Here is a 27,975-nt window from a genome sequence, read left to right as displayed (position 1 = left end):
AAAACAAAAATAGTTTCCTGGAATGAAAAGCAAGTAAATTTCTCCATTAAGCAATTCACAAATTGTAGTGGTGTGAAGCATCATGAAACTAGGAAACCAACATAAAAATTAGACAGTTTTTCAAATAGCTAAAAATAAAAAGGTGTACGCAAAATAGCTTTCCAGTTAAATTACTTAAACAGCATTATCTTCTTTAACATGCCATGGATTAAGTAAACTGACCATAAAACAGGATATCAAAATGCAAGTTTTGGTATTTGAAAGCCATGAATGAAAAATATATGGGCCTTGATCCAGCAAAGTATATGGCAACATTAGCAATTGATGTAACATACAAACCTCCTCCTTACTTTTTGTACTTATTCCAGCCTCCTCTTACTTCTGTTGGTTGATTTCAAACATTTTGATAATAGAGAATGGATTCCCATTTGTTGCCATCCTCCGAACCGTAGTGGAACCATTTATTGCACCTGAAAGAGATAATTTGTTCAGCTTTGTTTCTTTGTGCCACACAATCATTTAATCATTGAACATGTTTTTAAAAAAACATTTTAAAAGTCCCATTGATGTTTCTTTGCAGTGGCCAAGTTCTGTAGTTAGATAATACTGTTAATTAATTTTATTGCTCATAGTCTGTACAATCAGTTATTGTATCAGTCACATACAGTCACTGAAACTTGCTGAATCTTTACAGTCAGGGCTTTTCTGTATTGTATGTTTACGAATGTGGTGATGGCATTATATGTTTATAATGGGTTCTTCTCCCATATAGTAATCTTTTTAGCACTGCAACTCTCTAGCTCTGTATTTATTTTTGGGCTAGTTTTTGATATAACCAATGAATGGATGTTTATCTGCTCATTATGCATGTCTTAACCATGACCAGCTGGACTTGAAGCAACAGCATCTGCTATGGACAAAATTTGCCATATGCAAACTTGGTAGTTTGTCTGTCTGGTGTGGTAGATCAGGGCATCTAAAGGGGATACTTGGCAGGTTGGAGCATTTTTGGTGCAGATTTTTGACACCATCTACTGTGAACTTTCCAAACTACATAGCAATGCAAACGTGCATTGCGCAGGGCTGCTCTGTGTTTCTATTAGCCATGGGATTCAAGAGACAATAAGCAGGAGAATAATTAATAAATTATATACCTTAAGTTAGACGAAAATCCTATTCCCAAAAGTTCTGTTTGCTTTCTTAAATGGTGGTGCTTTTTTAATTTCACAGTATATATTTCCCTAGAGGAACTCGCATTTATTCTGCCAGGTGATATAATTTTGCAGTGCTTCAATCATTCTCGAGCAGTCATCAGGAACACTCTTAAGGTACCACTGGAGAATCCTATAATATATAAAAGGAGATATGTCAAGGAGATCAAGAACAACCATTGTTATTGCATCAGAACTCTTTGTATTTCCTACAGCGATTGGGGAGGGTAATTATGAGAGTTCCCTAGTTTAACACAAAGGGTGAATTACCAGTCAGTTTCATTCTCTGAAAGTAGGAGCCCTTTTTAGATACAACTCCATCTCTTTTGTTGCCAAAACAGTGAACATATTAATATTGTACTACCTTAGGCCAAAAAGGAGCTGGCTGTTGTATGTTCTGTACTCAGACATGGAACTTGTAGTGGGCTGAGGAAAGATGGTCTGAATTACAGAAAGCTTTGGAGTTCTTCTGACATAGGTCATAAATAGAGTGAGGCTGTGTGTATTAATACATCTGAAGTACAAGAATTACATGTAATTTATCCTTTTAAAGATATTTGATACTTTGTAACTCAATATTTGATAGTGTTTTTTTAACCTTGAGAAAAAAATCTAAATTTTGAAATCAATGGCAAAATGATCTCATTGGTAATTGATATAAAATGTTGTTATATATTAGTTTCCTTTTGCAGTTATGGTCTAAACACATTACTGATTCCAAGCAATATTTTGTATTTCTTTTAACTATGCAAAAGTAATTTTGTTTTTTTCTTTCCAGCATTCTTATTTTAATGTGCCTGACATCACGGAGCTTCCTAGTATCCCTGAAAATGTGAGTAGCATAGAGGTTATACATTTTACAGTTTTTCCTTTTAATTTCAAGAACAGCAAGACAAAAAAACTATCCTCACTTAGAGCTAGTAGTTCCTGTTACATGATATTTTTTGAACTCGTACTAGATATTGAAACTCTTGCACTGTTTATCTTCTCAAACATTAAATATTGCTGTATCAAATTGTGTTACAGGATGTCTGCTGCTAAATTGCTTCTGCAGGATTAACCAGTGACACAATAAATTAGGTTTTTCCATAATTACTGTAAATTAACCCCATAAAACTTCTCTCCAGTATTATCTCTAGAGCAAATGATTTACAGTGCCAAATGATGAGATTAAATTGTCTATTTAATTAAGAAAAAATATCAAGTGAATGGGAAGTTGTGGCAGAATAATGGTCTCTTGATATAAATGCAAAAATCAAGATGTTTATTTTTAGAGATGCAGACAATAATTAGTGTTCCCAAAAATAAGGATATTTAAAATAAAATAGCTCATCAGGAAAATGGCTTATTCTGCAATAGGTATCTTAGTGGCTGTTTCTTACCACTATTGATAAAGCTTGCTGCTTTCTGATTGGTTTGCAAGGCAAACTTAGTTTGCATGAATGAAAATATCTTTGATAAAAAGTTATTATTTAAGAGAAACACTTACAGTTTCAGCCCACCCAAAACTGACTGACTAAAAACAGTATTTTTGCTAATGTCTGTCGATTAAGGAGGCTCAGCCTTCTTAGTGCCATTTGCCAATATTAGATACTATAATAATCTATTTAAAACTGAATTGTTATCAAGTACAGATCTGTGAAGTATTTTTCAAAGTGACACCCTGGCAGACCATTTTGGGATAGAGGAGGTATGAGTGTGTGCAGCTTTGCATATGCATGCATGAGTGAGGCAGATGAGAAGTTTTATCTATTTCACTTTTACCTAAACAGGCAAACTAGAAAGGTATGTTGTCAAAAACTTTAGTTTTTGAGATGCGTTAAAATTGTGTACATTCCTGTCTTATAAATCCTAAAGATCTTTTATTTTTTTAAGAAAATTTACAATTTCACCGTGAGCCAATAATAAAATAGCCCTGGCTTTTGTCACTTCCAACCCACTTGCCCCCAAATTAAAGTTTTGTGCTCCCTCTGCTGGTTTCCCAACTACAGTTAATATACCCAGTTTCCATAGTTGTGCTGCTGCCATCAATGATACTTCAGACTCAGTAAGCAGAACAAAAGTATAACTTGAGTAACTGACTGACTGTGCATTTTTGTGAGATATAGTTTCTGTTTTAAAATTAAGCTTATCAGAAAGATTGGAAAAATATACTATATTGAAGCTGTTCTTAATGTTTTCTGAAGTTTTTAAATATTTAAAATGCCAAAATTGCTAGGGCTTATGAAGAGGTGAAGTGCAGTTGTTTTGTATAAAACCTCCTTGGACTTTTCAAGATATCACCTTTGGTATTTTCTTTCACATTTTCTATCCTGCCCTACTGGTGTGTTCTTAGTGTCTTCACAATTTGGTGTCTGAATTCTGGCTAAGCGCTGGGGCAATAATTTCCAGTTTTCTGGACTTCTCTGCAGCTTGGTGGATACACTGGTAGGAGGCTTTAAGGCTAACTTTCTCTTTTGTGAAGACAGAATGCTTCCTCTCTGCTATACCTAAACAGTGGCAGGCAACAAATCAAGAGTTTGGTCTAGTATCCAGATGCAGATTATTAAGGATGATTGCCACGTAGACAAATTGGGATGGAGGAGCATGGTAGGGACCTTTTAAGCAGACCATGGGACTGTCTTAAATGATCACAAAGGGACCAATAAAGATCCATTGCGTACCACATAGCTTTCTAATGAAGGTTGAGCAGAACTTTACTCAGTTTCTGGGTTTTTGGAGTGGTTTCTTCAGAGATGCACTTCAGCCCAGTGAGTACAATGTCTTGTACAGATTTCACCATACCTCAGATGTGTCATCAGGGTAGAGGTCTGCAAGTGTCAAACACAGAGAGGACCTAGCTGACGTTTGCTGGCCTTGACCACTCTTTAGACCGCCTTGTTGTGGGCCTTTTCCAAATCTGCCTGCCTGACATCTCAAAATCTTGCTGCTAGATAAAGGACAAAACCATCTGAGGTCAGATGCTGCACCAAAAAAAAAAAAAAAAATTTCTGTTATAAAAATAAAGAATCCAGCCAGACCTTCTAATTTATTTATTAGTGTGTTGCTTGGTGAGTTTGTGCAGCAGATGTTTGTCCTTTGTTTTTCCCATTGCAAATATACATAGTTACCCGCTTGTCTGTAGATCTTTACATTACCATTAAATTTAATACACATGCTTTATTTATTTTTTATGGCATTGGTTTTCATAGAACTTTGATACATTAGAAGTAATACAGGACTTTCCTCCTGAAGCTAAATCAACAGTCAGTCTGGTTTGAATGAGTATGGTATCTTTTCCCAAGTGGTGGTGGTGATAATATTTTAATGCTAATTTGTCTTCTTTCATCTGATGATCTTAAAGATTTTACAAGGAGGCCACCAAGGAGGTTGGGAAGTATTATTCCCATTTTACAGATGGGTATGTTGAGTCACAAAGAGATTGAGTTGGGAGTGATCAAATAATGAATCACCAGCAGAGATTAAAATAGGATACAGGATATACCACACAGGACTGATTTCGGAATGTATAGTTTTATTTACCTTCAGTCTGTTACATCTGCAAGTGATGTTGGCTTGAGTTCTAAGGCATGAGCCAACTTCCCAAAATATCTGTACAGGAGACATGACGAATGCTTGTGAATCAAGGCTTTTTTAAAAGAAAAGACCTTGGACCAGAAGTACTTGGAAACACTTTGAAAGCTTAATGTTCAGTCTGCAGGAGAGGGGGATTGCCTTGTGATGCTAAAAAGCATCCCCTTTGGATCATTGGGTGGTGGTGTTAGGCCTCAAAGGGAATAATGTGGTCCCAGCAATGTGGGTATCAATGTGGATGATGGGGGCTTTAATGGAGGGATCCTCAGCGTTCTGATAGGGAATGCAGAGGACACACATGGGAATAAAATGGAAACAACAACTGATGTGATCACAGAATCATAGAATATCAGGGTTGGAAGGGACCTCAGGAGGTCATCTAGTCCAACCCCCTGCTCAAAGCAGGACTGATCCCCAACTAAATCATCCCAGCCAGGGCTTTGTCAAGCCTGATCTTAAAAACCTCAAAGGAAGGAGCTTCCACCACCTCCCTAGGTAACGCATTCCAGTGCTTCACCACCCTCCTAGTAAAAAAATTTTTCCTAATATCCATCCTAAACTTCCCCCACTGCAACTTGAAACCATTACTTCTCGTTCTGTCATCTGGTACCACTGAGAACAGTCTGGATCCATCCTCTTTGGAACCCCTTTCAGGTAGTTGAAAGCAGCTATCAAATCCCCCCTCATTCTTCTCTTCCGCAGACGAAACAATCCCAGTTCCCTCAGACTCTCCTCATAAGTTGTATTCCCGTCCCCAAATCATTTTTGTTGCCCTCCGCTGGACGCTTTCTAATGTTTTCACATCCTTCGTGTAGGGTGGGGCCCAAAACTGGACACAGTACTCCAGATGAGGCCTCACCAATGTCAGATAGAGGGGAACGATCATGTCCCTCAATCTGTTGGCAATGCCACTACTTATACAGCCCAAAATGCCATTAGCCTTCTTAGCAACAAGGGCACACTGTTGACTCATATCCAGCTTCTCGTTCACTGTAACCCCTACGTCCTTTTCTGCAGAACTGCTGCCTAGCCATTCGGTCCCTAGTCTGTGCATGGGATTCTTCCATCCTAAGTGCAGGACTCAGCACTTGTCTTTGTTGAACCTCATCAGATTTCTTTTGGTTCAATCCTCTAATTTGTTTAGGGCCCTCTGTATCCTATCTCTACCCTCCAGCGTATCTAGCACTCCTCCCAGTTTAGTGTCATTTTGCAAACTTGCTGAGGGTGCAATCCACACCATCCTCCAGATCATTAATGAAGATATTGAACAAAAACGGCCCCAGGACTGACCCCAAGGGCACTCTGCTTGATACTAGCTGCCAACTAGACATGGAGCCATTGATCACTACCCTTTGAGCCCGACGATCTAGCCAGCTTTCTATCCCCCTTATAGTCCATTCATCCAGCCCATACTTCTTTAACTTGCTGGCATGGGAATAAAATGGAAACAACAACTGATGTGATAAACTTAGTCCAATAAATTTTTATGCAAATTCATCAATCTAGGTCTCAGTGTAAGAAAAGAATAAAAGCAAATTTTGAAAATGAAACCCTTAGTCTAAGGTTTGTTGTTAAAGTCGATTCTCATCTACTTTTCCGGTTTCTACTTAATAAAAGCAGTGCTTTTCTTTGCTAATGAATATCATTGTGTAATTGCTCACTCGGGTTTTATCTGTCTGTCAAGGTAACTTTCATGTAGGATTGTGGTTTATATAGACAATAATATAAAGGCATTAAATGAACATAAATCTTTATAGATTTTAAACAATTGACCTGCATTTTTAATAATGCCACATATCATGGCCATAATTACATTTTTAAGCCTCTATTAACAAATCTTTAGTAGTGCTAGATTTTGAAGTTGTGTGTGTAATGATTAATGGAGAATCACACGGAACTCCATTTGGAACATTAACAAACATGTTGTAATTATCTGGCTTCGTGTCAGACCAGAATGGTTAATGATCCACAAAAGCATTTAGTGTGGACAGTTATATATAACACCTGAGATTTCACTATTTCAAAAGATTTCTTAGGATATATGAAAGATTTATGAATGCATTCTGACTTTCAGAAATAAACAAATGGGGTTCATAGCAGGAAATACATTACCAAGTAGTGTTTTAGACACGGTATCCATTGTATTTCAGATTTGTCAGGTAATTTAGCTGTTTTAGAGATGATGGAAGTTTCTTTCTGATGTGCTGTGATATATATTCTTTGCATTTTACATCACAACCTCAAACTGCATGATATCTCACTTATTAAAATATATGTATCTGATTTAAATTCTTGAGTTCCATAACTTTTTTCAAACTAGTAATTTTATATTCCTATAGTTAGACCATTTGTAACAGAATACTCACCTCTTTCTTCTTTTCTGCCCTCCAAAAGCTACATCCTGGCATTATAAAATATATTATGGATTACATAACATGATAAGCAACTGATAGATCTTTGAAGAACAACTTTTAAATGTGTGACACTTGGAAGAAAATGTGCTTCTAAATAAAGCTGGCCTATTCCAAAAGGGAAATTTACAAAAGACTATTAAATGAAGTTTAGACCTAAAGATGAGTGACTAGCTATGATAGTTTGAAAGAATTTATTTTTCAGTGATGCATATACATTTTTAATAGCAGTTTAGCATACATAGAAGTTATGGTGCACTTAATATTACATTTGTGACCCCAGTTGTTGTTCCATTTCACAGAAGGGGGTACGCTCAATTGTAATCCTGTTGAGAAGTTCTCTTTGGGATGATGGTGAAGGAGGAGGAAGCAGGAGTGAGATCTTTTGGCCTGAATAAAATCAATAAAAAGTGCACATACCTATTAACAATAAAAAAGAGTAATTGTTGAATGAATTTAAGGTGGGACTGTGAAAGTAGCATGAAGGAGTTGTTAGGCTTCCAAATCTCATTGATTTTTAATGGGATTTGGGTACCTGATTCCCTTAAATTCTTTGAGAAATCTCAGCTTTAATGTCGAAGGAGAGTTTTAAATGGTGAGAAATCAAATACATAACAACTAGTACATTGGGACCTCTCTGTTTTCAGGCAGTTTGGTTCCTACTCATTTTCAGCTTAGGTGCTTAAGAGGTGTAGCCACCTATTTTGAACTTCTCAATTTTCTCTTTAAAGATGACATTTTTTTATAAATAAATGTGCAAATCACTGCACATGCATTGCCCAGCCTCAGTATCGTGCCATGGATCCTCTGTGCATGTTCTATAGGTGTTTTCTCCACTTTCAGAAATTTGCAGATCTTTAGAGAGGAAAAATAAAACTATATAAAACTCTCCGCATGTAGATATATAAATGTCTCAAAAATCCACTGTCATGCTTAGGCAAACTTTACAAAACCTTGACAGCTTTTCCCCATTAAATTGTCAAGTTCTCTTCCTGTGTTTGCCTCTGCTGATAGATTTTTGTTAATCTTTTAAGCTTTCACTTTCTGTGTAGTTGATTCAGTTCAGGCAGAAATCAGGGATTCTACACTCCTTTTGCTATGCCCGACTCTGCTAACGTCAGTGGAATTTGCACGCTCCTTGAGGGAGGAATAGGCCCCCTAATATTTGTAACATCTTGATTCATACCATTTGGAAATAACTGTGTCGTCACTCGCTGTGTTTTGGCATCACAGAGAGATGGGTGTGTGGCGAAAGCAGAACTTTAAAGGAGACAGCTTCTGTTTAGACACAAATATCTTGCTAATCAGCACAGATGGGCCGAGAAATACAGAAAAAGTACATGACAGTTTAATGAGGTTTTGGCAAAGTGTGTTGTTTTTCAAAAATATACCTGTATGTGGCCATAGGTTTTCCATAACAAGGGGTCTAATGAGACCTGAATGATGTCTTTATACCTTTTTGTTCCTTACTAACAAAAGTGAGTTTATTTTTGAATATTTTATTTTTAAAAAATCACCACAAAAATCTTCCAAAAATCAGGCATAATTTTTGTCTCCAGCTCTTTCTTTGTATTTGGATGGCAAGCTGTGGAACATATTTTTGCACAGTATGAAGCTTCTTGGCAGAGTCCTCAGGCCAAGTATTGGTGGTTTTAGAGTTATCTTTGGATCTGTCAAAAGTGCTAATGGGCTTTCTGAGCTTCTTTAAGCTTCTACATGCTATTTGATTTCTGCTTTGTGTTCTGCTTTATTCTATGATGATTAAGATCCCACTTGAACAAATGATTTGTCTTAATTTTGCTTTATCCCATGTGCTGTTTCTATAAATATGCATACTTACCTTTCAGCAACGTATAGTACATCCACAAGAAATTTATTTTGAGTCAAATCCATTAATTTGGTCTTTTCTGATGTGCCCTGAATCAGGTGAAGCTTCCTATTCTAAAATTTCTTTTAAATGCAGTTTGCATTGAGTTTAAACCTTCTCTGCAAATTAAGAGCCTGTTTCTTCCAGCCTTGCTCAGACTGAGAAGCACCTTAGTTCATGAGTTAGTACTCCTTTAATTTCAGTTGGGATGGCTTGCAGAGTAAGGTGCAAGTAAGGGTGACTAATATTTTACTCACTGTCATTCATGAGCCATTTCACTACTCTAGTAAAAGAGTAGCATGTGCTTCTCCCCACTGCAGTGTGTGGAGGGAATACTGGTAGAGCTGCCCAGAAGAGAATGTCTGCTGCACGGGAGCATGGCCCTCTAGGATAGGGAGGAGAGGGAGTTGAGTAAATAGCTGCATGATGTAGCTTGTTTCTTTCTCAAAATTGCGTAAGTTACAATTATTTTGCATGGTCACTCTTTAACCTGAGCAGCAGCATTGAGAAGAGCTGTGCTGGTGTTCCTGCAGGAAGCATTCACAGGAATTCAGCTCTGTATCTGCCTGGATCTTGCCTTAGCTGCCAGTATCAATAGCTCTGCCCCTAGCTGATCTATTATTCTTTGAGTAGTGTCCTTATGGGTGCTCCACTTCTGTGCACTTGTGCCCCATGTGCCTTTGATTGAAAAATTTTGGTGGTAGTGCCCAGAAATGCACCCTACACATCCTCGTGCCCCATACTGAGGATCTATGGAGCTGTGCAGGTGAATGGCCCTCAGTTTCTTCTCAACCACCTCACCTGAGATGGAGCACTAGTGTGCCTGCTTCGCTATACAAAGGTTATGCCTTCGTCTAATTTTTTTTTCTTTTCCTTATACTTAAATTAATTCTATAATTTGTTTTGATTGTAGCAGGGGTTTGTTTTGTAATCCCTTCCCTCCTAGTGATGCTCTTTTCTTTTGTGATCCCCATTGTCCCAAGGTAGGCAAGGATCTCTGGGTTTCAAATGTTGCCTCGCTTGCTAGGAAGCTGTCCCACTCAGTGAGGGGCATTCCTGGTGTATCCGCTGCTTGGAAGAAACACACATTCCTCAGAAGTGTTCTGTCTGTTCAGCATTCAAAAGCAGAACTAGGAGATAAAACGTAGACTCTTAATGACGGAGCATTCTCTCTATCCGGCCTCAGATTGAGGCCAGGAGATTCTGGCTGGACGTTGGCATCTGAGTGATCATAATGTCCTGTTGACATCTGCATGTTCTCCCAGATCTGTTCAGGAGAGAGCCTTGGAGGACTCATTCTCCTCTTAAAGAGTCCACTTCAGGAAAGCCTCAGTCCCCTCAAAGTAAGTCCACATTGGAGACTTGTGTCCTGCACTGGATACTGCTGAGGCTCCAGGCTCCGTTGGTATGAACCTTGCACCTGGGACTCTGAGCTCATCTAAGATGAAAGGCATCAAATGCCTTAGTACCGAAACCCTCCTCCATACCACAGGAGGAGGGCACTATAGCGAAGGAGTCTAAGCATTCTACTTCTAAAAGGGCAGTACCTACAACTCTTTCGGTATCTTCTATATATAAGCTGGCCACCAACATGTCCTCGGAATGGGAGAGATGCCATGCTTCTCATACTGTCTTTGTTCCTCCCCAGCCATCTTTGTTGGTACTGTATACTTCCGTCAGACAAGACCAGAGCAGTCTATGTCCTTGGTACTGACTGTGGAACCTTTCCCTGAACAAATTCAACCCCACACGGTGCCACAGGAATTCAGATACTCCAAAGATTTCCTTGTTTCAGATGAGCCAGAGTCTGAATGTCTGTTGGTACTGAGAGTGACATGGTCACCAAGACTGAACTATTTCCTGGTACTGTTTGGTTCTCCAGCACCCTTTGAGATGAATAGAGCTCCTCCTTTAGACAAGGAGGATTTCTCTTTTGACTCCCAAATATCAGTGCAGGATTCCCCTATTCACCATCTAAGGGACTTTCCTCCTGCCACTTTTGGTGAAAGAGGGGAGCCACTTCTGGGATGAACTCATGCCCCTCTGCACTGGTTCAAGCAGCATTGGATGGGATGCCTCCCATGCCTTATGGACTTTCTCAGTGGCCTTCTTGGGTTGCATATAGGAATTCTTGGGTTGCATATAGATAGCAATTTTCTCAGGCTCCTACACTTTTTCATGTGCAGACCAAGAAGGAGATATTCTCCTCACCTATTTATACGCCCTCCATTACGTCAGATGTCGGAATCCTTTGAACAGCAGGAGGCCAGAGCAGATAAGGAGGCTACTCCACAAACAAATATCTCCTCATCTTCTCTAGATGAGACAGTTATGCTCCTTCACCTTCTCTGGCTGATGATATCATACAGTTCTAAGACATAATGAAACATACTGAAGTCTCTTTACAGATCCCATTAGAGGTGGTCAGAGAGTCTCATCATAAGCCCCTGTATATTCTGCAATGGACACTCATTCTGCTCATGTTGCCTTGCCAATCAACATGGCTCTGTTGGACCCTGCTAAGACCATCTGGCAGACCCTGGCAACAATACCACCAACTTGCAAACATTCCGATAAAAAATATTATGTCCCAGCCAAGGACTCTGAATTTTTATTTTCCCATCCTTCTTATTCTCTAGTTGTTTAAGCAGTGAATGACTGGGGTGAACAGCACTGTGCTAAGTTACACCTTATGAAAAGGATCAAAAACCTCTTGACATGACAGAACAATATAGTCTGTATTTTCTACATCAATAGATCCACAGGGGTGCCCTTTATACTGAAGCAATAAAGCTATTGAACTGGTGTATAGCCAGTCACACCCTCACTTCAGCGGCTTACGTTCCAGGCTACAAAATGCCATAGCTAACAATCTCAGCAGACACTTCTCCCATGATTATGAATGGGAGTTGGACTCTCTAACTCTCAATCATGTTTTTCTGACTTAGAGATTTCCAAAAGTGGATCTCTTTGCCATCATTATTAGCAGGAAGTGCAAACAATTTTGCTTGAGAGAGGGTTTGGCCCTTACTCTTGGGAAGACGCTTTCCTGATTCCATAGACAAGGAATCTTCTCTATACATTTCCATCCACTCTCCTAATATTGAAGGTGGTAAACAGGATCATGTAGGACAAAGCCAAGATTATATTAATAGTTCCAGTGTGGCCCAGACAGGCCTGGTATCATTATCTGATTTACCTTGCCATTTGTCTGGGAATGAGTTTTCTGTCCAATCCCAGTCTTCTCTCTCAAGATGCCGATTGAACTGTCCATCCCATCCTGGGAATTGGGCTTGGTTACTTGATGGTTCTTTGGAACAGAGACTTCCTGTTCAGTAGGTATTATTAAATAGTATGGAAGCATCCACGCCTAATTGTAGGGGATAATCTTGGTTCAAGTGATCATGAGCTAATGCAGTTCGAACTGAACGGAAGGATTAACAAAAATAAATCTGCAACTAGAGTTTTTGATTTCAAAAGACTTTCAAAAATTAAGGAAATTAGTTAGGGAAGTGGATTGGACTGAAGAATTTATGGATCTAAAGGTAGAGGAGGCCTGGGATTACTTTAAATCAAAGCTGCAGAAGCTATCGGAAGCCTGTATCCCAAGAAAGGGGAAAAAATTCATAGGCAGGAGTTGTAGACCAAGCTGGAGCAAGCATCTTAAAGAGGTGATTAAGAAGAAGCAGAAAGCATAGAGGAAGTGGAAGATGGGAGGGATCAGCAAGGAAAGCTACCTAATTGAGGTCAGAACATGTAGGGATAAAGTGAGACAGACTAAAAGTCGAGTAGAGTTGGACCTTGCAAAGGGAATTAAAACCAATAGTAAAAGGTTCTATAGCCATATAAATAAGAAGAAAACTAAGAAAGAAGAAGTGGGGCTGCTAAACACTGAGGATGGAGTGGAGGTTAAAGATAATCTAGGCATGGCCCAATATCTAAACAAATACTTTGCCTCAGTCTTTAATAAGGCTAAAGAGGATCTTGGGGATAATGGTAGCATGACAAATGGGAATGAGGATATGGAGGTAGATATTACCATATCTGAGGTAGAAGCGAAGCTGAAACAGCTTAATGGGACTAAATCGGGGGGCCCAGATAATCTTCATCCAAGAATATTAAAGGAATTGGCACCTGAAATTGCAAGCCCATTAGCAAGAATTTTTAATGAATCTGTAAACTCAGGAGTAGTACCGAATGACTGGAGAATTGCTAATATAGTTCCTATTTTTAAGAAAGGAAAAAAAGGTGATCCGGGTAACTTCAGGCTAGTTAGTTTGACATCTGTAGTATGCAAGGTCCTGGAAAAAATTTTGAAGGAGAAATTAGTTATGAACATTGAAGTCAATGGTAAATGGGACAAAATACAACATGGTTTTACAAAAGGTAGATCGTGCCAAGCCAATCTGATCTCCTTCTTTGAGAAAGTAACAGATATTTTAGATAAAGGAAATGCAGTGGATCTAACCTACCTAGATTTCAGTAAGGCGTATGATACCGTGCCACATGGGGAATTATTAGTTAAATTGGAAAAGATGGGGATCAATATGAATATCAAAAGGTGGATAAGGAATTGGTTAAAGGGGAGACTACAACGGGTCCTACTGAAAGGCGAACTGTCAGGCTCGAGGGAGGTTACCGGTGTAGTTCCTCAGGGATCAGTTTTGGGACCAATCTTATTTAATCTTTTTATTACTGACCTTGGCACAAAAAGTGGGAGTGTGCTAATAAAGTTTGCAGATGATACAAAGCTGGGAGGTATTGCCAATTCGGAGAAGGATTGGGATATTATACAGGAGGATCTGGATGACCTTATAAACTGGAGTAATAGTAATAGGATGAAATTTAATAGTGAGAAGTGTAAGGTTATGCATTTAGGGATTAATAACAAGAATTTTAGTTATAAGTTGGGGACGCATCAATTAGAAGTAACGGAAGAGGAGAAGGACCTTGGAGTATTGGTTGATCATAGGATGTCTATGAGCTGCCAATGTGATATAGCTGTGAAAAAAGCTAATGCGGTTTTGGGATGCATCAGGAGAGGTATTTCCAGTAGGGATAAGGAGGTTTTAGTACCATTATACAAGGCACTGGTGAGACCTCACCTGGAATACTGTGTGCAGTTCTGGTCTCCGTGTTTAAAAAGGATGAATTCAAACTGGAGCAGGTACAGAGAAGGGCTACTAGGATGATCCGAGGAATGGAAAACTTGTCTTATGAAAGGAGACCTAAGGAGCTTGGCTTGTTTAGCCTAACTAAGAGAAGGTTGAGGGGAGATATGGTTGCTCTCTATAAATATATCAGAGGGATAAATACGGAGAGGGAGAGGAATTATTTCAGCTCAGCACCAATGTGGACACAAGAACAAATGGGTATAAACTGGCCACCAGGAAGTTTAGACTTGAAATTAGACGAAGGTTTCTAACCATCAGAGGAGTGAAGTTTTGGAATAGCTTCCAAGGGAAGCAGTGGGGGCAAAAGATCTATCTGGTTTTAAGATTCTACTCGATAAGTTTATGGAGGAGATGGTATGATGTGATAATGGGATTCTGGTAATTAATTGATCTTTAACTATTCGTGGTAAATAGGCCTAATCCCCTGAGATGGGATATTAGATGGATGGGATCTGAGTTACCCAGGAAAGAATTTTCTGTAGTATCTGGCTGGTGAATCTTGCCCATATGCTCAGGGTTTAGCTGATTGCCATATTTGGGGTCGGGAAGGAATTTTTCTCCAGGGCAGATTGGAGAGGCCCTGGAGGTTTTTTGCCTTCCTCTGTAGCATGGGGCATGGGTCGCTTGCTGGAGGATTCTCTGCTCCTTGAAGTCTTTATACCACGATTTGAGGACTTCAATAGCTCAGACATAGGTGAGGTTTTTCATAGGAGTGGGTGGGTGAGATTCTGTGGCCTGCATTGTTCAGGAGGTCGGACTAGATGATCAGAATGGTCCCTTGTGACCTTAGTATCTATGAATCTAATTCTTACTTGCAGAAAAGAAAAAGGTTTCACCACTGGTGTGACCATCAACATCTTTCATCCATGCATTCTTCACTCTCAACGATCCGTGACTATCTGCTAGCATCAAAAAAGTCAGGATTACGTAGAGTTCCATCAGGGTTCACTTGGTGGCTATAATGAGGGCACTACCTAATTCGTGGCATGAAAAATGCGTCACGGACCATGAAATCTGGTCTTTTGTGTGCTTTTACCCTATAATATGCAGATTTCATGGGGGAGACCATTGTGTCTCAAATTGGGGGTTCTGACCCAAAAGTGAGTTACAGAGGGTTACAACGTTATTTTCGGAGGCCACCCTTACTTCTGCGCTGCCTTCAGAGCTGAGTTGCCAGAGATTGGTGGCTGCTGACCAAGGGTTCAGCTCTGCAGTCAGCAGCGCAGAAGTAAGGGTGGCAATACCATACCATGCCATCCTTACTTCTGTGCTGCTGCTTGTGGGAGGTCTGCCTTCAGAGCTGGGCTCTCGGCCAGCTGCCAAGCTCTCAAGACAGCGCCACCGCCAGCAGCAGCACAGAAGTAAGGGTAGCACAACCCTCCCCACCCCCACAGTAACTTTGTGACCCCCCCAACTCCCTTTTGGGTCAGGACCCCTACAATTACAACACTGTGAAATTTAAGATTTAATTAATTGAAATCATGAAATTCGATATTTTTAAAATCCTATGACAGTGAAATAGACCAAAATGGACTGTGAATTTGGTAGGGCCCTAACTATAACAGCCTTTCATTCCCCAGTTGAGGGACTTTCAGTGTTTGCTCATCCCACCATGGCAAGTTTCATTAAGGAGTTGAGGAACCTTTTTTTTCACATTTAGGATTTAAACCTTGTAGTTAAATGTCTTATGAAACCTCCTTTTGAACTGTTGGGCACCTGTTCACTTCTTCACCTATCCATGAAAATGGCTTTCTTGGTGGTCATCACTTCTTGAAGAGCCAGGGAAATGGGAGCTTTAATGGCAGACCCTGCTTTTCCATTGTTTTTCAAGGAAAAAGTTTCATTACATCTGCACCCTAAATTTCTATCTAACATATCGTCTGAATTTCACATCAATCAAGTCATTCATTTCTTGGTTTTCTTCCCAAAACCACATCAGACCAGAGATGATACCTTCCTCACAATAGATGTCAAGAAGGTGTTAACCTTTTATTTGGATGGAACCAGGTGATTTAGAAAATCTCTAAGATTGTTCATGTCAACCGCTGACAGGTCCAAAGAGACCACAATTTACACTCAGAGCCTCTTCAGGTAGATTTCTGGATGTATTATTCCTTGTTACAAATCTGCTGATATTCAATTTCCTCTTAGGTTATTAGTCTATTCCACAAGATTTCTGTCTACCTTGATGACTTTACTCAAAAATGTTCCCATTGCGGAGACCTGCAGCGCTGCAGCTTGGACTTCCATACATGTCTTTTCCAAGCACTGTGCGATGGTTCATTTTTCTAGATCAAATGCTGCCCTTGGGAATACTGTTTTGTCTTCAGTATTGGACTCTGCTCCAAAGCCGCCTCCTTTGGTTGAGTCACCTGAAGTGGAGCACCTACAGGGACGTTACTTGAAGAAGGAGAGGTTACTCATGCTGTGCAATAACTGGAGTTCTCCGAGATGTGGCCCCCTACAGGTGATGCACTGCTAGCACTCCTTCCTCTCTGCTTCAGAGTTTCTTCTTGTGGGACTTCGCAGTGGAGAAGGAACTGAGGGCAGTTTGCTCACGCAGCCCTATATATCCTTGGTACAGGGCACAAGAATATGTAGGGTGCATGCTTGGGCTGAATGGGCACTACTACCAAAAAATCTCCGATCAAAGGCACCTGGGGTGCTAGTACCCCAACGTGGACCACTAGCAGGGACAAAGATCTCGAAGAACTTCATTTATTGCACAAGGTGAGTAACCTCTCCTTCTGCCATTCCCTCTACATTCAGCAATAGACATTGCAGTGGAGAGGTAGTAGCCAAGGAGCCTTGGCTCTGCCCTCCTTTTTTGTGTTTGTGTGAGAGGTGTATCTAAAGTTTCACTCTGTATGTTACGTTTTTAATGAGCATGCAGAGGTTGGATAGGTTGCTTTTTTGTTGTAGTATAAGCCAAAATAAATACATAGGCTGAGCATTAGACTGGAAAATGGGCATTTGAGTTCTAATTCTGTCTCTTCGATGGACATGCCCTGTAGTCTTGCAAAAGATGCTTCTCCTCTCCTTTGCTTCAGTTTTCCAATCTCTAGTGTAGGGATGTTTTCTGATTCCCCTTCCCAGAGTGATGGTAGTATTAATGTTCACAAAATACTACCTACGTGCTGAATATTAGTTTAATCATTTTTTTGGATTGTATTTTAAATGTTTCTGGTATATTCCCCATTTTCACGGTTGCTCTGGAGTAAATTGTGCCGTTAGCAGATTTTTACATGGTCAGCTAATTTCAGTGAGCTGAATAAAAAATCTCCCGTAGCTGTAATTTGTGGCTACTGTCAGATTTCAGGAATATATTTTGTGTGCATAAGAGAACCTATTTTCCTCACAAAATTTTTTCCTCATTCCATACTTAAGTTGCAGGAGTTGAAAGTGAAATCACACTAAGCTGTGTAATTTTCTGAAATCTGAGCATTTGGGAACGTTAATTAAAAAATAACAAAACTAAGCACAGGCTGTAGCAGCAAAATCACCCCAGACTTGAGATGACGTAATGCTTTCTTCCTGTAGGTCACTTTCTGGTGGTGGTTTGATTGAAGGATGAAGTTAAGGTTCTCTTCTATCTTGAAGATATTTGTATTTGTAAAGTTTTTCTCAAAAACTCTCTCATCTTTCTTCCTAGAGAAATCTGACAGAGTATTTTGTAGCCGTCGATGTCAACAACATGCTGCATCTCTACGCTAGTATGCTATATGAACGCCGCATCCTCATCTGCTGTAGTAAACTGAGCACTGTAAGTAAATTTCAGAATATTCTCTTGACAATTCATTTTAAAAAGTGCCAGTCATGCTGGAGATCATCTGGGATACCTAGAATTTGCGTAAACACAGATTTAAAACTGTTAGTAGGGTAGCAGGAATATTGTATTAAAGTTGGATTTATTGTATAAATGAATATGACAAAGGGCCAGTCTTCTGAGTTCTTCCCTACCTAAAAGGACACGGTATGCAGAGACGAGGCACTGTAGGCATAGTGAGAAATAATCGCAAATCACTGGAATCATTAATAGCCAGCCAATCATTATGTACATTGTTATAAGCAGACAGAAGCAGGGAATTGCAGAACAGAGAAGTAAATGTATGCTGTCAGGGTGTATTCAACATACCTGATTTCTGGCTAAAAAATGTCTGTGTGAAATCAGGTGCATATATATAAAAAAACAATAAATGTATGACTGTGCTTGAGCTGTGGAAAATCCCAGGGCAAAGATGACTTTTCTGAGGTTCTCAGGCCTCTCGAGTGTTTGAATGAAAAAGTTTTTCTCTTGATACAGATGCTGTATAATAACATTTACACCATGTTAGTAAAATCCTTTTTCATACGCTTATTTGAAAGAAAAATAGATAAATGATACTTTCAGGCAGAACTTCTGGTGACCTTCTCTTGATGAACCCAGATGGTGAGCTCTAACACGTTAGAGAACCACATTTTTTGCAGTTTTGTTTGATAAGATGCAGGCTTAATGCTACTTAGGTTCCATCAAGCATCTGAAAGATGAAAGCTGCTGAGCACTCCAAAGTGCTGCCTCTTCTAAAAATGGCTGCGTATCAATACCAAAAAACCTACCCTGATTTAGTTCAAAGTTTAGCATTATGCATTTAAGTTTTATCAGTCAATAAGATCGTGATTTTATGTATAAAAGAAAATGTTAAGTTTTCATTCTGTTTGCTCTGTAAATGGGTATTGATTGTTTTCCATTATGAATGTAAACAGAGGATGGTTAACTAAACATTGCCTTCTAATGCTGTAGACTAAATACTTGAAAGGCTCTTTCTAAAGTTAGAGCACTTATTTTATTTTGTATGGTATCATCTGTCCTCTTAAAGGTCTGATTTTGATTGTATAAGATTATAACTGCATCATATACTGCCAGAAAATACTGCTGAAACAATACATACCAAAACCATAAAAGAATAACATGTACATATTGGGAGGGGGAGGGGGAGGGAATAAACCCGGCTTGTATTCCATCTCCAGCTAGAAATAATAGATTCATAGATACTAAGGTCAGAAGGGACCACTCTGATCATCTAGTCCGACCTCCTGCACAGCGCAGGCCACAGAATGTCACCCACCACTCCTATGAAAAACCTCACCCATGTCTGAGCTATTGAAGTCCTCAAATCATGGTTCAAAACTTCAAGGAGCAGAGAAGCCTCCCTCCAGTCAACCATGCCCCATGCTACAGAGGAAGGCGAAAAACCTCCAGGGCCTCTCCAATCTGCCCTGGAGGAAAATTCCTTCCCGACCCCAAATATGGCAATCAGCTAAACCCTGAGCATATGGGCAAGATTCACCAGCCAGATACCCAGGAAAGAATTTTCTATAGTAACTCAGATCCCATCCATCTAATATCCCATCTCAGGGGATTTGGCCTATTTACCCTGAATATTTAAAGATCAGTTACTTACCAAAATCCCATTATCCCATCATACCATCTCCTCCATAAACTTATCGAGTAGAATCTTAAAACCAGATAGATCTTTTGCCCCCACTGCTTCCCTTGGAAGGTTATTCCAAAACTTCACTCCTCTGATGGTTAAAAACCTTCGTCTGATTTCAAGTCTAAACTTCCTGGTGGCCAGTTTATACCCATTTGTTCTTGTGTCCACATTGGTGCTGAGCTTAAATAATTCCTCTCCCTCTCCTATATTTATCCCTCTGATATATTTATAGAGAGCAATCATATCTCCCCTCAACCTTCTTTTAGTTAGGCTAAACAAGCCAAGCTCCTTAAGTCTCCTTTCATAAGACAAGTTTTCCATTCCTCGGATCATCCTAGTAGCCCTTCTCTGTACCTGCTCCAGTTTGAATTCATCCTTTTTCAACATGGGAGACCAGAACTGCACACAGTATTCTAGGTGAGGTCTCACCAGTGCCTTGTATAACGGTACTAAAACCTCCTTATCCCTACTGGAAATGCCTCTCCTGATGCATCCCAAAACCGCATTAGCTTTTTTCACAGCCATATCACATTGGCAGCTCATAGTCATCCTATGATCAACCAATACTCCAAGGTCCTTCTCCTCTTCCGTTACTTCTAATTGATGCGTCCCCAACTTATAACTAAAATTCTTGTTATTAATCCCTAAATGCATAACCTTACACTTCTCACTATTAAATTTCATCCTATTACTATTACTCCAGTTTACAAGGTCATCCAGATCCTCCTGTATAATATCCCGATCCTTCTCCGAATTGGCAATACCTCCCAGCTTTGTATCATCTGCAAACTTTATTAGCACACTCCCACTTTTTGTGCCAAGGTCAGTAACAAAAAGATTAAATAAGATTGGTCCCAAAACCGATCCCTGAGGAACTCCACTGGTAACCTCCCTCCAACCTGACAGTTCGCCTTTCAGTAGGACCCGTTGCAGTCTCCCCTTTAACCAATTCCTTATCCACCTTCTGATGTTCATATTGATCCCCATCTTCTCCAATTTAACTAATAATTCCCCACGTGGCACGGTATCAAATGCCTTACTGAAATCTAGGTAAATTAGATCCACTGCATTTCCTTTATCTAAAAAATCTGTTACTTTTTCAAAAAAGGAGATTAGATTGGTTTGGCACGATCTACCTTTTGTAAAACCATGTTGTATTTTGTCCCATTTACCATTGACTTCAATGTCCTTAACTAATTTCTCCTTCAAAATTTTTTCCAGGACCTTGCATACTACAGATGTCAAACTAACTGGCCTGTAGTTGGATCACTTTTTTTTCCTTTCTTAAAAATAGGAACTATATTAGCAATTCAGTGTAATCTATGGGACATTCTAACAACTTTAGACTTTTGTGACCAAAACCCTAAAGAACCAATAGCACTTAAATACTACAATGATGGACATTTTAGATAACTGTTAGATAGACAGACCTATGCAGTGTATTCTTCAGTGCACTTTTATATATGGGAGGCATGAGATGCGATGTCCTGAGGTTGGGGGTTCCACGACCACCACTCCCAAGAGGAGAAGGCGGGTGGTGGTGGTCGGGGACTCTCTCCTCCGGGGGACTGAGTCATCTATCTGCCGCCCTGACCGGGAAAACCGAGAAGTCTGCTGCTTGCCAGGGGCTAAGATTCGTGATGTGACGGAGAGACTGCCGAGACTCATCAAGCCCTCGGATCGCTACCCCTTCCTGCTTCTCCACGTGGGCACCAATGATACTGCCAAGAATGACCTTGAGCGGATCACTGCGGACTACGTGGCTCTGGGAAGAAGGATAAAGGAGTTGGAGGCACAAGTGGTGTTCTCGTCCATCCTCCCCGTGGAAGGAAAAGGCCTGGGTAGGGACCGTCGAATCGTGGAGGTCAACGAATGGCTACGCAGGTGGTGTCGGAGAGAAGGCTTTGGATTCTTTGACCATGGGATGGTGTTCCATGAAGGAGGAGTGCTGGGCAGAGACGGGCTCCATCTTACGAAGAGAGGGAAGAACATCTTTGCCAGCAGGCTGGCTAACCTAGTGAGGAGGGCTTTAAACTAGGTTCACCGGGGGAAGGAGACCAAAGCCCTGAGGTAAGTGGGAAAGCGGGATACCGGGAGGAAGCACAGGCAGGAATGTCTGTGAGGGGAGGGCTCCTGCCTCATACTGGGAATGAGGGGCGATCAACAGGTTATCTCAAGTGCTTATATACAAATGCACAAAGCCTTGGAAACAAGCAGGGAGAACTGGAGGTCCTGGTGATGTCAAGGAATTATGACGTGATTGGAATAACAGAGACTTGGTGGGATAACTCACATGACTGGAGTACAGTCATGGATGGTTATAAACTGTTCAGGAAGGACAGGCAGGGCAGAAAAGGTGGGGGAGTAGCACTGTATGTAAGGGAGCAGTATGACTGCTCAGAGCTCCGGTACGAAACTGTGGAAAAACCTGAATGTCTCTGGATTAAGTTTAGAAGTGTGTGCAACAAGAGTGATGTCATGGTGGGAGTCTGCTATAGACCACCGGACCAGGGGGATGAGGTGGATGAGGCTTTCTTCCGGCAACTCACGGAAGCTACTAGATCGCATGCCCTGATTTTCATGGGTGACTTTAATTTTCCTGATATCTGCTGGGAGAGCAATACAGCGGTGCATAGACAATCCAGGAAGTTTTTGGAAAGCGTAGGGGACAATTTCCTGGTGCAAGTGCTAGGGGAGCCAACTAGGGGGAGCGCTTTTCTTGACCTGCTGCTCACAAACCGGATAGAATTAGTGGGGGAAGCAAAAGTGGATGGGAATCTGGGAGGCAGTGACCATGAGTTGGTTGAGTTCAGGATCCTGACGCAGGGAAGAAAGGTAAGCAGCAGGATACGGACCCTGGACTTCAGGAAAGCAGACTTTGACTCCCTCAGGGAACAGATGGCCAGGATCCCCTGGGGGACTAACATGAAAGGGAAGGGAGTCCAGGAGAGCTGGCTGTATTTCAAGGAATCCCTGTTGAGGTTACAGGGACAAACCATCCCGATGAGTCGAAAGAATAGTAAATATGGCAGGCGACCAGCTTGGCTTAATGGTGAAATCTTAGCGGATCTTAAACATAAAAAAGAAGCTTACAAGAAGTGGAAGGTTGGACATATGACCAGGGAAGAGTATAAAAATATTGCTCGGGCATGTAGGAAAGATATCAGGAGGGCCAAATCGCACCTGGAGCTGCAGCTAGCAAGAGATGTCAAGAGTGACAAGAAGGGTTTCTTCAGGTATGTTGGCAACAAGAAGAAAGCCAAGGAAAGTGTGGGCCCCTTACTGAATGAGGGAGGCAAGCTAGTGACAGAGGATGTGGAAAAAGCTAATGTACTCAATGCTTTTTTTGCCTCTGTTTTCACTAACAAGGTCAGCTCCCAGACTGCTGTGCTGGGCATCACAAAACGGGGAAGAGATGGCCAGCCCTCTGTAGAGATAGAGGTGGTTAGGGACTATTTAGAAAAGCTGGACGTGCACAAGTCCATGGGGCCGGACGAATTGCATCCGAGAGTGCTGAGGGAATTGGCGGCTGTGATTGCAGAGCCCTTGGCCATTATCTTTGAAAACTCGTGGCGAATGGGGGAAGTCCCGGATGACTGGAAAAAGGCTAATGTAGTGCCCATCTTTAAAAAAGGGAAGAAGGAGGATCCTGGGAACTACAGGCCGGTCAGCCTCACCTCAGTCCCTGGAAAAATCATGGAGCAGGTCCTCAAAGAATCAATCCTGAAGCACTTAGAGGAGAGGAAAGTGATCAGGAACAGTCAGCATGGATTCACCAAGGGAAGGTCATGCCTGACTAATCTAATCGCCTTTTATGATGAGATTACTGGTTCTGTGGATGAAGGGAAAGCAGTGGATGTATTGTTTCTTGACTTTAGCAAAGCTTTTGACACGGTCTCCCACAGCATTCTTGTCAGCAAGTTAAGGAAGTATGGGCTGGATGAATGCACTATAAGGTGGGTAGAAAGCTGGCTAGATTGTCGGGCTCAACGGGTAGTGATCAATGGCTCCATGTCTAGTTGGCAGCCGGTGTCAAGTGGAGTGCCCCAGGGGTCGGTCCTGGGGCCCGTTTTGTTCAATATCTTCATAAATGATCTGGAGGATGGTGTGGATTGCACTCTCAGCAAATTTGCGGATGATACTAAACTGGGAGGAGTGGTAGATACGCTGGAGGGGAGGGATAGGATACAGAAGGACCTAGACAAATTGGAAGATTGGGCCAAAAGAAATCTAATGAGGTTCAATAAGGATAAGTGCAGGGTCCTGCACTTAGGATGGAAGAATCCAATGCACCGCTACAGACTAGGGACCGAATGGCTCGGCAGCAGTTCTGCGGAAAAGGACCTAGGGGTGACAGTGGACGAGAAGCTGGATATGAGTCAGCAGTGTGCCCTTGTTGCCAAGAAGGCCAATGGCATTTTGGGATGTATAAGTAGGGGCATAGCGAGCAGATCGAGGGACGTGATCGTTCCCCTCTATTCGACACTGGTGAGGCCTCATCTGGAGTACTGTGTCCAGTTTTGGGCCCCACATTACAAGAAGGATGTGGATAAATTGGAAAGAGTACAGCGAAGGGCAACAAAAATGATTAGGGGTCTAGAGCACATGACTTATGAGGAGAGGCTGAGGGAGCTGGGATTGTTTAGTCTGCAGAAGAGAAGAATGAGGGGGGATTTGATAGCTGCTTTCAACTACCTGAAAGGGGGTTTCAAAGAGGATGGCTCTAGACTGTTCTCAATGGTAGCAGATGACAGAACGAGGAGTAATGGTCTCAAGTTGCAATGGGGGAGGTTTAGATTGGATATTAGGAAAAACTTTTTCACTAGGAGGGTGGTGAAACACTGGAATGCGTTACCTAGGGAGGTGGTAGAATCTCCTTCCTTAGAGGTTTTTAAGGTCAGGCTTGACAAAGCCCTGGCTAGGATGATTTAACTGGGACTTGGTCCTGCTTTGAGCAGGGGGTTGGACTAGATAACCTTCTGGGGTCCCTTCCAACCCTGATATTCTATGATTCTATGATTCTATATACACCCAGCATTGTGCTTTTGCTGTAGAGTCAGAGTGAACGAAGCTACAGACCCAGGTCTAGGATGTAAATCAGTTTTTGTGGGCATGGAGGAGGTGGGGTTGGGTGATTTGTTTGGTTCAGGAAAAAGTGAATTAAATGTAGTATTATAAATTTGGAAGCGGGTTGGGGCAGCATCAAGGTAAGGTAAGGTTCTCCCAACTATAGAGCCTATGTGCTTGGTTGGCATAATCCACCCCTTGGTAAGGTAGGCTGGAAAGAAGCATTACTTACCTGTCACTTTGCTTTCCTTAATAAGCTCTTTCACAAGTAGACTTCCTTATCATCTTTCTCCTATTTCTCTTTCTTTGCCTCTGTCCAAGATAAAAGCATATCTGGCTCTTCAGGGTGAGAGTTAGCCTTACTATACATTTGTATCTTACAACTCTATATATAAACTGCATTGAGATTGGAGTGACAGTTTAATACAGGTTTGAAGTCTTGGGCGAGAGCCAGTGATTCCTTGCCTGCACACTTGGCTCTGCATGATCCAGCAGTAGGAACAAGCTGCATTATTTTATTTCAAACTGTGCTCAGCAGAAGCCAAGACCTTGTAACTGGAAACTTACCAAACTCTGAGAATTCTCAAAGTATAGTCAGTGTCTTGTTTTTTAAAAAAGGAACTGTTTACAATTAATTTGTTTAACACTTGTGATTTAAATGTAATATCAAGTAAAGTAGAGAAGAAGAAGCAGAAACCTTGAAAGTGGAATGAAATCTCTTGTGCTACAATGTCTCCTGAAATTCATATTATGATTGAAGAGCTCTTAATATTGGCAAGTTAAATAAGATTGGGGGTAATTGAGTGCTGAGATCTAACCTATTAATTATTACGTGTGAATTGTTTGTCATTAAACCCGTGGAAAGTTATTGCCATTTTGAATGTTTTTGGTGTTTTTTTTTTTTTCAACTGGCAAATGCTGAACTGTGAATTTTACTGAGTATTCACAAGCTGAATTTTAACTATTCATTTTGTCATCTAATTCCTCATACAAAGACAAAATTATTCTAGAATGCATAAAACTGAGTGCGTGCATATAGCAAAGGCCTCTTTGTGTTTACATGTTGTAACTGAAAGAGAGAGGAAGTGGAGTATATCTTTTAGCCAGTATTCGAAGCTCTAGCACAGCTTGCCCTTACAGCCCTGCCCTAATAAGTTGTTGTACCTATTCACTGTAATACAGGCAGTATAAATATAGAAAATATGGCCAAAGTAAGCAGTTTGGTGTTTCTTGGAGAAATTCACAAACTGGGTCTAATTCCTAAAAGTCCCCCAACTGGTTACTTTTCTTTGAGGTTAATTTGATCCCCAACCAGGATATTTCCAGCTTTAAGAAACTATTCGTGCAGAGAAGAAACACTGTTCTGGCATAAATAGCAAATTCTGTCCCTCTCTATGAGCTGAGAGCCTGCTAGTTCTGTCCATAACCATTTCAAGGTAAAGGCAAGTCGGAAATTGTGCTGTGCATTTGCTTTATTACAGTAAAAGCTTTTTTATCCAGCATGTTGGGGAAAAGGGGGGTGCCTGTAAGTGATTCTGGTTAACTAAGAGGGAGGGAGTTTGGGTGCGAAGCTGGAGGTTGGGGCATGGGAGAGGTTGGGTAAAGGGGTTGGGGCAGGGGAGGGGTTTCGGGGTGTTGGATCTGGGGGGCCCTCAGTTTGGGTGGCTCCTGAGAAGCAGCGACCTGTCCCTGCTGTTCCTAAGCAGAGGTGCAGCTAGGCAGCTCTGTGCGCTGCCCTGCCCTGCCCTGCACACTGGCTCTGCAGCTCTCATTGGCTGGGAACCAATTGAGAAGTCTACATGGAATACTTTGATATTTCCAGCCTGTCTCCTTGCAGATGCTTCTGACAGAACCAATCCCACTGTGCTGATGTGTAGTTTTTATGGTTCATTGATATACCTACCTTATAAAAACCCTTAGTGGAAACAATCAGCTACCATGCTCCTCTGTGGCACTCCATAACAAGAAATACAATTCTCTTGAGTCATCATGCCATGGATGAGTCATCACTTTCTGATTAAAAACAGTAGGGTCGCTGGTGCTGCTGAAAATTGGTCATTGTTATCTTCCAAATATTTATTACATCAGCAATATGTTTAATTTTTCCTGCCTTCTATTTTCAAAGTATTTATTAATAGACAAACTTTCTCTGTTAGTTAAAAACCAAACACTCTAGCTTAATGCCTCATTTAGACACCTTTGTTAAAACAGCTCACTGAGTAAAAATGCAGAACATGGTTAGTATGTGTTGTGTCTGTGCAGTTTTTTATCCCTTCCTCTCTTATGCTGCTGTTGGGGAATGATCATATCTGTGTCTGCTGGAAAGCAGAGCGATAGAGTTTTTCCTCTTGTTGCATAGCTGTTGGGCTTTTCCAGCTTTACTGAATTGTGTGTCTAAGAGTTTTGTTCCTCTTTATTGTGGGACTTTTGATATATCTTTAAATTCATGTAATAGTGCCTAAGAAAAGAGCTCATAGTGATTGTAATAACTGGTGTGGTATCACATTTTTATCTGTGCCAAGCCAGGTATTGTGTAAGATCACAGTCCACCATCTATCAGAGGCAGTTGACAGCATTCTCAGAAAAGAGCAAGCCGTTGTTGTTTTTTTTAAGGGCGTGGATGCACAGACCAGATTTTCACTTTATGAAACATAATAGCACAATGCTTAGAATGGCAATGACAACTCTACGTAAACTTAATTGACGTTGAGAAGGCTTTTGATAGCTTTCACAGGACCAGCCTATGGTGCATTCTGTGGACATATGGAATCCTTCTCCATATAATGAACATCATCAAAAGATTCTATTCCAATTTTACAGACAATGTTGATCACAGTGAGCTCGGTTTTGAAGTCAAAATAGGAGTACATCAGGGGTGTGTCATGTCTGCTATCCTCTTCAAATTGCCATCAACTGGGTAATGCAGCATACACAGAAGACATGCCAAGAGGCATTATCATGACCTTTAATATGGCCTCGCCATCACCACTACAGATAGAGGATCATGTTCTCACCAATGTAGAATAATTCATATACTTGGGCAGCACCATCAACCAGGATGGTGGAATGTGCCAGGACATCCCGAACAGAATCAATAAAGCCAGGAACACCTTTAGGAGCTTAAATACAGTGTGGAAATCATCAAAATACAATACCAAAACCAAACTCAAGAGTTATCAGTACTTTCAATGTTACTTT

At 40.9% G+C, this 27,975-nt stretch overlaps 1 protein-coding gene across 13 annotated transcripts in view; it reads left to right on the top strand.

Moving 5' to 3' along the window:
* The window catches only part of DENND1A (DENN domain containing 1A), a 379,559-nt gene that overhangs the window by 171,248 nt on the left and 180,336 nt on the right, over nucleotides 1-27,975 (top strand). For all 13 annotated transcript variants that reach the window (XM_038374765.2, XM_043498901.1, XM_038374762.2 and 10 more), the window contains exons 8-9: nucleotides 1,990-2,043; nucleotides 17,889-17,999. In XM_038374765.2, coding sequence (XP_038230693.1) covers nucleotides 1,990-2,043; nucleotides 17,889-17,999 — 165 coding nt within the window. The remainder of the gene's footprint in view (nucleotides 1-1,989; nucleotides 2,044-17,888; nucleotides 18,000-27,975) is intronic.

This window comes from Dermochelys coriacea, chromosome 16 (genome assembly GCF_009764565.3).
Source record: "Dermochelys coriacea isolate rDerCor1 chromosome 16, rDerCor1.pri.v4, whole genome shotgun sequence".
NCBI lineage: Eukaryota > Metazoa > Chordata > Testudines > Dermochelyidae > Dermochelys > Dermochelys coriacea.
This window is presented reverse-complemented; position numbering and strand designations above follow the sequence as displayed.